Source organism: Camellia sinensis, chromosome 3, assembly GCF_055761805.1.
Source record: "Camellia sinensis isolate YWXY chromosome 3, ASM5576180v1, whole genome shotgun sequence".
Taxonomy (NCBI): Eukaryota; Viridiplantae; Streptophyta; class Magnoliopsida; order Ericales; family Theaceae; genus Camellia; species Camellia sinensis.
In genome coordinates, this window is record NC_138963.1 from 220,115,191 (window position 1) to 220,126,299 (window position 11,109).

At 35.3% G+C, this 11,109-nt stretch overlaps 1 protein-coding gene across 4 annotated transcripts; it reads left to right on the top strand.

Moving 5' to 3' along the window:
• The first annotated feature begins 821 nt into the window (after positions 1-821).
• On the top strand, positions 822-7,435 carry LOC114259551 (ABC transporter B family member 13). Of its 4 annotated transcripts, none has more exons than XM_028199574.2 (10): positions 822-1,468; positions 2,310-2,364; positions 2,464-2,639; positions 2,766-2,966; positions 3,080-3,339; positions 3,434-3,747; positions 3,832-4,055; positions 4,613-5,396; positions 5,478-5,719; positions 6,036-7,435. In XM_028199574.2, exons 1-10 carry the CDS (start codon positions 1,184-1,186, stop codon positions 7,257-7,259), a joined length of 3,765 nt encoding a protein of 1,254 aa, XP_028055375.2. In that variant the 5' UTR covers positions 822-1,183; the 3' UTR covers positions 7,260-7,435. The 4 variants fall into 4 exon arrangements, with proteins under 4 accessions (XP_028055375.2, XP_028055378.2, XP_028055376.2 ...); XM_028199577.2 differs by having other exon boundaries at positions 1,197-1,468; positions 2,770-2,966; XM_028199575.2 differs by lacking the exons at positions 822-1,468; positions 2,310-2,364 and having other exon boundaries at positions 2,498-2,704; positions 2,875-2,966.
• The last annotated feature ends 3,674 nt before the right edge of the window (positions 7,436-11,109 follow it).

Here is an 11,109-nt window from a genome sequence, read left to right on the forward strand (position 1 = left end):
GCAATACCATGTTTTTGTACCCTCGTGATGTTTGAAGTTTGAAGTGCAACTGCAGACTCTTTCCACACCACTCCTCTCAACAATAAAAGGTTGGTTGGCACTGTCATGCTCTTATAAACACTTTTGTGGGTTTTAGTGATACTGAAAAGCTATGTAGTTTGAAAAAGTATTTCTAAAATGAAGTGCATGGTCTGAATTTATATTGAATAAATTTGATCGGCTCATTTCATTTTAGTATTGTTGTGATCTTTATTTTATATAGGTTCAGTTGAAGAAATCATGGTTGATAGCAGTACAAGAAAAGGGAGTATAAAACACGGAACCTTTTGCGACGGCGCGTTTCCCGTCGCAAAAAATGATCTTTTGCGACGGCAGATTAAACCGTCACAAATAAGTAGCTTTCACGACGGCAGTTGGTGATCCTCATTTCAATGTATGAGATTATAATACGTCATCAAAATTCAAAATTCAAAGTTTGTAAATTAAGATGTCATTATGAGTTTTAGTACTTAATTAAATTGTTTAAAGTTTAAGAGTTTAAAATATTAATTTGTTGACGCATCTCTTCCCTCCTCCACTAACCAAACCTTGAGCCCTTGACCTTGGGATTATGAGAGGCAACAACTACCCACCAAGCATCAAGGTGACCAAGTGTGAGCTTGATCACACAGGTTTGGTTGTCATTTTAATTCTAAATTTGTAATTATTCAATTAAATGGGGAATCCATGGTCCACAATCCACAGCCATAGAACGAAAAGAAAACTAAATGTGATCAGCAATGATACACGCATATAATGTCCCAATGACTCACAAAATATTCACATTTATAATTTCAAACATTTTGGGAGGCATCGGTGCACTATGTGCACGTAAACTTTTTATGCACGTAGTGTTTTTGTGTGACCAATATGATACACTGGCAAAGGCCTTTGCCATTTATTGGCAGGAATTGACTACCCATCGGTGCACTACGTTAAACATCGCAAAAAATTCAAATTACAGTTAAGAAGCCTAGCTGTTGGTTGGTCAACCAGAAACCATTGCCATTTATTGGCAGGAATTGACTACCCATCCTCCACGAGCACTCCATGAGACAAGTAGCTTTCATTCTCTATTTCCATCTCTGTCTCATTTCTTTATACAAACTCAATCTCCACTCTGACTTGACCTCCATACTCTACAATGGAAGAGCTGGAACTTCCCTGTGTCAAAAATTCTGAGCAGAACACGCTTCCCAAATCAGATCCGTCATCAGATTCAAATTCAACCACAAATGAGAGTGTTTCATTCACTGGACTATTGGTTGCAGCAGACACACTGGACTGTGTTTTGATGTTCTTCGGAAGCATTGGGGCTTGCATTCATGGCGCTGCACTTCCTGTGTTCTTCGTTTTGTTTGGCCGCATGATTGATTCTTTGGGGCATCTTTCTTCAGACCCTCATAGATTATCTTCAGAAGTCTCCAAGGTACATTTTATATTCTCACCATTGTTCTTTAATTTGGTCTCTCTTTATGTTCTTTTTTTGCTTCCACCAATTTGTTAATTACTGTCTTTGAGAATAAATTTGCATTTTAATCAAATCTGATGGCAAACAATATTGGGAAAATGGGCACCCCCACTTTTTAAATTCTGAATCATGTCAATATCTTCAAATCAGTTGTCTTCAACTACATTGTATTCGGAAATAGATCATTCTATTTCGGGAAACAAAATAAATGTCTGTTTTTTTAAAATTCAGAACTTTGGTGTGGAAGCATGGCACAACTACATCTAACTGCAATGCTGTGGGTTTTCACAGTATTTCTGCCTGTAAGCAGTACAAACTTGCTGTAATGTAAAGTCCGTTTGTACCCCTCATGGATGGATTCAAGTCTTGATGATATACTTGAAGTGAAATAAATTAATTTGATCGATGAGGTTTCAATGTGGAGTTAAATACTTCTCTCCTTTTCGGCCATCGACATCACAAGATTTTAGTACTTAAAACTAGGACAGTTTAACTACAAACTTATGACTCGTTTGGGAACAGGCTAATTTAGTAACTTTTTGGCTATTTGGCTAAAAAAGTAGGTAAAAAAAACTTATATGTTTGGAATGACTTTTTGGCTAATTACGAAAAGATGTGCAAAAAATAGAGAGAAAATAGAATTTTTGACTTTTTGGTATGATTTGTTGGCTTTTTGGCTAAAAAGGTAAGTCCCCAAACGGGGCCTTAATTTCAATTTTAGCTCTCTCTCTCTCTCTCTCTCTCTCTCTCTCCAATTGTGTTGAACACTCACTTCTATATTTTTCCCTCAAAATTACAGCATGCTCTGTACTTGGTCTATCTTGGACTTGCTGTGCTGGTATCAGCATGGATGGGTATGTGAATTCCTTTTTCTTTTCATTGGGCTGCCATACTTTTAGAAATCACTCTCTTGTGTCAATACATTTGATTTCCTTTCTTGTTGTGTGTTTCAGGTGTTGCATTTTGGATGCAGACTGGGGAGAGACAAACTGCTCGTTTACGGTTGAAGTATCTACAGTCAGTGTTAAAAAAGGACATTAGTTTTTTTGATACAGAAGCCAGGGACAAAAATATAATTTTTCACATATCAAGTGATGCAATACTGGTGCAGGATGCCATTGGCGACAAGGTGCATGAGCAATATAGCACACGGATGTATGCTTACTAATTTCCTGCCCACTATTTTGACAAAAAGTACTTATTGCATACTTCTTCTTCTTTTTTCTTTTCTTTTTTTATCATTATCTTGATGCAGATAGGCCATGGTTTGCGTTATCTTTCCCAATTCTTTGTTGGGTTTGCCTTTGGATTTACTTCAGTATGGCAGCTTACACTTCTCACCTTGGCTGTCGTTCCATTGATAGCTGTTGCAGGAGGGACTTATACTATTATCATGTCTAACTTATCAGAAAAAGGCGAGGCTGCTTATGCTGAAGCCGGGAAAGTAGCAGAAGAGGTAAACCGTGTGCCTCTCTCCTCAGCTCATTAATTATTCTTTCTACATATTTAAAGAGTCAAGAATTGATGCCCCCTTTTTTTTTTTTTTGTTGCTTCTTTTGTTTCGACCAGGTAATTTCACAGGTTCGTACTGTATATTCATTTGTGGGTGAGGAAAGAGCAATTGAAACATACTCCAAGTCACTTCAAAATGCCCTTAAACTGGGGAAGAAGAGTGGGCTCGCAAAAGGACTCGGTGTTGGCTTTACCTATGGCTTGTTGTTCTGTGCCTGGGCATTACTTCTTTGGTATGCCGGTATACTTGTCAGGCATAAAGACACTAATGGTGGCAAAGCATTCACAACAATCATCAATGTCATCTTCAGTGGATTGTAAGTCCAAAAAAATAAAAAACAAATGCATAGCACTACTTCGCTTCTATTAATCGTTGCTCACCTCTTGGTTTTTTTTTTTTTTCCTCTGAAGTGCTCTCGGTCAAGCTGCTCCAAGCCTGGCTGGCATAGCGAAAGGCCGGGCTGCTGCTGCAAATATCATAAGCATGATTGAAGGAGATTCTAACTCTTCTAAAAGATCAGATGATGGGATAGTACTACCAAAGGTGCTTGGGCATATTGAATTTTGTGATGTTGGTTTTGCTTATCCCTCTAGACCTAACATGGTCTTCAAAGATCTAAGCTTTTCAGTTGGTGCTGGAAAAAGGTTTGCAGTTGTTGGTCCTAGTGGTTCAGGAAAGAGCACCATTATTTCCATGATTCAACGATTCTATGATCCTACTTCAGGTACTAAAACCTATCCTAGCAGTCATTTTGTTTTTTTTTATATATCTCAATTTTGCAAGAGGTTTATGAACTGCCATTCAATAGGTAAAATATTGTTGGACGGACATGATTTGAGGAGTCTTCAGTTAAAATGGTTGAGAGAACAGATGGGGTTGGTTAGTCAAGAACCGGCACTCTTTGCGACAAGTATAGCTGGGAACATTTTGTATGGCAAAGAAGATGCAGATATGGATAAAATCATTGAAGCTGCCAAAGCTGCAAATGCACATTCTTTTGTTCAACACTTGCCAGATGGTTATGATACTCAGGTAGGTATTGTTGTTAAACCTTTTCTGCTTAAAGTGACATGTAAAAGTTGTATATGTCCTGGTGGAGGTAGTCCTCCTCGAGGCTAGTCTAAGAAGCACGGGCACTTCTAAGAAGTTGTCATGTATTTGTAGTGTCCATGTGGGATACATGACGGACACCGACCCTCATCGAATATTTCTCGATGAGTGTTGAACACGCGTCCAAATGTGTCACAACACACATGTCCATCACTTAAAACACTTATGAAACAAATTATAAGTTTGAACAAAATAACTTAAAGGATCAAGAATATAGTATAAGAGAAAAATAATTTAGATTTATACATATTAATATCTCATCCTAAACTTCATGAATTAGGGTTATATTTCATTTTATTATTATCTTTGAATAAAATATTCATATATATAAAATATATAAAATTATATTTTTTTCCCGTGTCCCTTATATGTCGCATCTAAAAAATTGTCATTTCAGCGTATCCGTGTTGCATCTTCTGTCCCTTGTGCATAGTTGTAATGTGTTTCATATGTTATATATGACAGTTTGTTGACTTTAGGTGGGAGAGGGAGGAACTCAGCTCTCTGGAGGGCAGAAACAGAGAATTGCCATTGCAAGAGCAATGTTGAGAGACCCAAAGATATTACTTCTAGATGAGGCAACAAGTGCTCTTGATGCAGAATCAGAACTCATTGTTCAGCAAGCACTCAATAAAGTAATGTCTGATCGGACAACAATGGTCGTTGCACACAGATTATCTACTATCCGAGATGTAGACACAATCATTGTCCTCAAGATTGGGCAGGTTGTTGAAAGTGGGACTCACTCAGAGCTGATATCCAAAGGTGGGGAATATGCAACTCTAGTCAGCTTGCAAGTAACAGAACACACAAAAAGTCCAAACAATGCCAGTGGAACTTCTGAGGTTTCTAACTCTCACGAATACCCTAACACTCAAATTCATCACCAGGGGTTTAAGCAAATCAACGTAAGAGAGCCACTACCAAATGATCATAATGTGGCCTCACCGAGCTCTGCTTCAACTCCAACAGTATGGGATTTAGTTAAATTAAATGCGCCAGAATGGCCGTATGCAATGCTTGGGTCAGTGGGTGCAATTCTGGCAGGCATGGAGGCTCCTCTATTTGCCTTTGGAATTACTTACATCTTGACGGCATTCTATTCCCCTGATGTTGCTCAAATCAAACACGAAGTCCGACAGGTTTCACTAATTTTTTTAGGTGTAGCTATCATTACAATTCCAATATACTTGTTACAACACTACTACTATACTTTAATGGGAGAGCGCCTCACTACCCGCATTCGCCTATTGATGTTCTCAGGTGCTTTTCCATTCTATATATAGCCTCCCTTCCTTGCATTGTAAATCATTGTCAGATCTTGATTGTTGTTTTGAATTGTAGCTATTCTTTCCAATGAGGTTGGTTGGTTTGATTTGGATGAGAATAATACTGGCTCGCTGATATCAAAGCTAGCAGCAGATGCAACATTAGTAAGAAGTGCACTTGCTGATCGTCTATCAACGATTGTGCAGAACATTGCTCTCACTGTCACTGCATTTGGTATTGCCTTTGTGTTAAGTTGGCGCTTAGCAGCTGTTGTTATTGCCACCTTTCCGCTACTTATTGGATCCTCCATAGCCGAGGTAAGTCAAAAATCATTATGCCCAAAATCTATGTTTAGTTCAGACTGGATTATCTTCAATTTATGCAAGTGTGTCGTACATAAAAACTAATCCCAAAATAAATTAGGGATTCATAAGAATTTAATTGCCAAGAGGAGGAGAAAGACAGTCAATTAACACAAGTTAATGGACTAAAAATATACTTTAGGGGCATAAACCTTTTACTACCTATCAATACCATTGTCTGGCATTGTTAGAATGGTACGGAACTCAGTTAATTCATGATTATGTTCTATCTCAATAACTGTAACGGTGTATTTTTTTTAAATGTTTGCAGCAATTTTTTCTTAAGGGATTTGGAGGAGATTATACCCGTGCCTACTCACGAGCTACTGCAGTGGCACATGAAGCGATTGCCAATATCCGTACAGTTGCTGCATTTGCTGCTGAAGAAAGGATTTCAATCCAGTTTGCTTCTGAACTAAACCAACCAAACAAGCAGGCACTTCTGCGCGGACACATATCAGGTTTTGGGTACGGTGTGTCACAGCTTTTCGCCTTCTGTTCTTATGCTCTTGGCCTTTGGTATGCATCAGTTCTGATCAAGCGCAAGGACTCAAACTTCGGAGACATCATCAAGGCCTTCATGGTTTTGATAATCACGGCAATGTCAGTGGCAGAGACCCTCGCTCTTGCCCCTGACATTGTAAAGGGATCGCAAGCACTCGGGTCAGTTTTTGATATTCTCAAGAGGAAAACAACAATAGACCCCAATGGTTCTAGATCAAGGGTCGTGACTCAAATCAATGGAGACATAGAATTAAGGAATGTGACTTTCAGGTACCCTACAAGGCCTGACATAGCCATTGTCAAGGACTTAAATTTACAGATTTTAGCAGGAAAGAGCCTGGCAATAGTAGGACAAAGCGGGTCAGGGAAGAGCACTGTGATTGCGCTGGTGATGAGATTTTATGATCCCACTTCAGGCACGGTCCTGATCGATGGATTTGACATTAAGGCCTTAAATTTAAGATCATTGAGGATGAAAATAGGCCTAGTACAGCAAGAACCGGCATTGTTTTCAACCACGATTTACGACAACATCAAGTACGGAAATGGAGAGGCAACGGAGATTGAGATAATGAAGGCTGCAAAAGCAGCAAACGCGCACGGGTTCATAAGTAGAATGCACGAAGGATACCAAACTATGGTGGGTGATAGAGGAGTGCAGTTGTCAGGGGGACAAAAACAGAGGATTGCTATTGCCAGAGCAATATTGAAAGACCCTTCAATTCTTCTTTTGGATGAAGCAACAAGTGCATTGGACACAGCGTCGGAGAGACAGGTCCAAGAAGCGCTTGATCGGCTTATGGAAGGTCGAACGACGATCTTGGTGGCTCACCGGTTGTCGACAATTTGTGATGCAGACTGTATTGCTGTGCTGAAACAGGGGAAGGTGGTTGAAAGTGGAAGCCACGAGGAGCTCATCAGCAGAGCAGAGAGTGTATACACAAAGTTAGTTAGTCTGCAACAGGAAAAAAGCAAACAAGTTGTTGATTAATTGGTTTCGGGAACAACTGGAAGGTGCACAACCAATCAGTCAATATATATAGAGTTGACGCATAAGAAGATACATATATATGTTGAAATTTATTGATTAAGCAGAGGATCTGAGTATTGTTAAATCACATCTTAATTATATGATAATCATCTAATTATATGTAGCATCTTTCCTAATTTGGTTTGGTTGATGAGACATTGCATCTTTTTTCTTTTTAATCCAGACTATAAAACAGCATAACTTTTTATTTTTTATTTTTTTATGAGGTGTTGAGTTCTATCAACTAGCTAATTAAGCTTTGTTTGGTTGGTATATTTGTCGTGGGAAATGGAAAATAAAATGCAAAGGAAACAATTTTTTCATTATTTGGTTGCCATGTAAATTAGGGAGGGAAAAATATGTTGAAAATTTTAATTTTTTTTTTCCTTCCATTATTTAGCACCCTATATCATGATAGTCACATTGGCCTGGCAGTAGTATATCCATGTCTATGCGAATGGACTAAGGAAAGGAACCAATTAAAACCCACCTTATAATATGGACAGATTTAAGTAAGTTCTAAATTGACTTAATTAGACGAGTTCATGGATTTAAGTTGGGTTTGCCACCTCTGTCTCCATTTTTTTTTTATTTTCTTCATTTCTGCACACACTTTCTGAAAACTTAACATTAAACATATTTTGTTCTTTTGTTTTTTAATTTCCTTTTCTTTTTGTCTGTACCATTTTCAATAACTAAACAAGAGACTGACACGGATTCACACTGTCCATTACAAGCTGGACCTTTTTTGTCGAGTATATACCTGATTTTGGGCCTAAGAAATGTATGGCAGTGCTTGGGCTGAGTATAGCTTGCCAGTAGGCCATTCTAATGAAAGGGTGTTTGTTTGGAAGGATTGGAAAGGGACATTAGATTTTATGTCTAATTCACTATGGAGTTTGAGAATATGTAGGTTGGATTAAGAGTCTTATCGGATTATGAATCTCATATACAGGGGCGGAGGTACACAAGGGCCAGGAGGGTCACGTGCCCTTCCTAGGTTTTTGGATTTTTTTTTTTTTTCAAATATTAAGAAAATATTTTAAATAAAAAAATTTATAAAAATATTATTTAAAGTAAAATATCAATGATATTTTTAAAATTATGAGAACAATAATAGTTATTTTGATTGAAAGTAAAAAGACTATGATAAGTTATATTATTTATGAAAATTTCAATATAATAGTGATGTCTATCATTATTGACATGCAAATGTAATCAACCTCAATGAAGATATATGAAATTTATTGGATTATTAGGTACATTTGACATGTAGAGTTTGTCCTCCATATGTTTCTTTCCATTCATAACTAAAATGACTACTATATAAATTATAATCAAGCAACACATCTTCAATTGTAAAAAAAATAAAAAATTACAATATGTCATAACTAATATTAAAATGAGTCATAGCTGACTATTACTCGGTATATAGTTATAACCAAAATAACAACCACAAGAAGTTATAACTAAATTATATCTAACACTATAATATGTCATAATTAAAGACTACGAAGATCATAATTGCAACATATGATAGACACTTTTTTTTATGGTGTGTTTTATAGAATTTCTCTACTAAAATATATTATTTATATCTCAACTTATCTTCTTTTTTAATTTTCCAATCTACCTATAAATAGTTACTCCCCAATATTTATATAAAATTTAATCTCAAATCCTTTAATTTAAAATTCACATTTATCCAAATGGACTCTTAATATTTAAGTTTAGTAATATTTCATTGTTGTTTATTATAAATAAAAAAAATAAAAAAAAATTGCTTGGTTAGAGTTTTCCAAAAATATTTTTCAGAAATTCTACTTTCTTGTTTTCCGTGTTTTTTTATTTTTACTAAATTTTTTTAATATTTTAAGCAATTTTTTATATTTGTATACATACCTAACATAAATATACCTAAAAAGTAAAAAATTTGTGAAAAAAACCTTTTAAAAATTCACTAAATACCAAAAATACAAAAAAAATGAAAATTCTGTACATTATTTGTATTTTTGTGTATTTATTAATTTTTTAAAATATTTTTTCACAAATTTTTTACTTTTTAAACACATCTAAGTAAAGTGCATCTAAAAAAGTAAAAAAAAAATGTTTAAAATTTTAAAAATATTCACTAAAAACAAAAAAATACGAAAATCAAAAAACTCAATTTTCAAAAAATTTAATCCAAAAAACTCAAACCAAACACACTGATATTATCATTAATTTGTGCCCCCTCTCCATTAAATTCCTAGCTATGCCATTGCTCATATATGTTGGACTATTGTGTCTTAGCGGATGTGGAATAGAAATGGTGAAACTATATAGTCTAGAGACTATAATATATAAATTAATAATCCGATAGATTACAATTTCCCCCTTATTTAGTCTATTCAAACAACGACAATGATACGTAGCTCAAATTTTGTGGCTCAAAAGTAGCTCAAATGGCCAAAACGACGTCGTTTTGAGTACAGAACAACATAAAAATGGCCAAAACGACGTCGTTTTGGCCATTTGAGCCACAAAATTTGAGGTACGAGACATTTTTCATTCAAACAAATATGGCCTAAAATCACAGCATGAAGTCTCTCAATCCAACAAAAAGGGACAAAATGGTCCCCGTCTCTGGCCATAGTTTCATTTTAAATCCAGTTTCTCTCTAATTAAAAGGAAGTTCGATTTTGTTCAACTGAGCCTATAGACATATCACAGGTTTTATTTTAATACTTTCTTTTATTTTTAGAAAATGTTTGAAACCCCTAATAAAACTCTCACAATTTCACTTACAATGATGTAAACTTTTGATTTGTCACATACTTAATCATGTGGGGTTCTACTTCCTTACCACATTCATTGTAAATCTGTGATCGTTTTTTGAGGTCTAAATTGTGGGTCTCTAGCATTACTCTTTGTTTTTATAAACATTTGTGTGTAATTAATTTATGAAAAAATTAAATTAATTTGATACGTATAACTAGATGACTTCATTAGTTTTATTTTTCAAAAAAATTAAATAAATTTGTGATTATTTTCCAAACAATACTTATTGGCCTTTTTTTTTTAATATGAAGTTTATGAAATTATAAAGAATACCCTACCTTAACAAGTCTTACCCCACCTTTTGAAATTTTTTTCTTCTCATTTTTCACTATCTTGTAGTTTCAAAGAAAAATAAAAAGAGATTTTAATGTTATGTTTGGATAGGAAATTTGAGAGAAGATTCGAAAAAGGAAAATGTGTGAAACTATGAGAACATTTCACTTAACTTTTTTATTTTTCTTTCTAAATTTCTTTTTAAATTTCTTAATCAAATCCAGCGTAATTGTAATTAAGGGGTTGTTTGGAATGAGCTAAATAAGTATACTTTTTATCTTTTTACAAAAAAATATATAAAAAAATAAAAAAGTGATGTGATGAAAAAAAATAAAAAAAATAAATTATTTTAAAATGGTCCAACTTGGCCTAAATATGTTGAGGGGTGATGGTTATGGTATGGTTGATCCCGTTCCCAAAAAAGCACATAGGTATTGACATATTGGACTTTAGTTCCACCCCCATGTGCTTTACGAGTCCGGATCCTCTCCAGCCAAAGGATCGCTCCGGTCTTCCGGTTAAGGGCCACGATTTAGCCACGTGGCCCTTTGAAGATCTACGGCTCAGATAAAAAATAAAAAAAAAAAGAATTTCGTTTTTCACCAAAAACTTCTTCTTCAAATCATCTATAAAAAAATCCGAACATCATCAATATCATCTTCAAACTTAATTAATTATTCAGATCATCTAAAGATGTTCAAATTTTATCAAACGCTAA

Bases quoted from the DNA above. Each gene is read 5' to 3' on its own strand.
- LOC114259551 (XM_028199574.2), top strand. From the start codon at position 1,184: ATGGAAGAGCTGGAACTTCCCTGTGTCAAAAATTCTGAGCAGAACACG. The intron at 2,640-2,765 runs GTGCATGAGCAA...ATCTTGATGCAG, and splicing joins AGGATGCCATTGGCGACAAG to ATAGGCCATGGTTTGCGTTA. The intron at 2,967-3,079 runs GTAAACCGTGTG...TGTTTCGACCAG, and splicing joins CCGGGAAAGTAGCAGAAGAG to GTAATTTCACAGGTTCGTAC.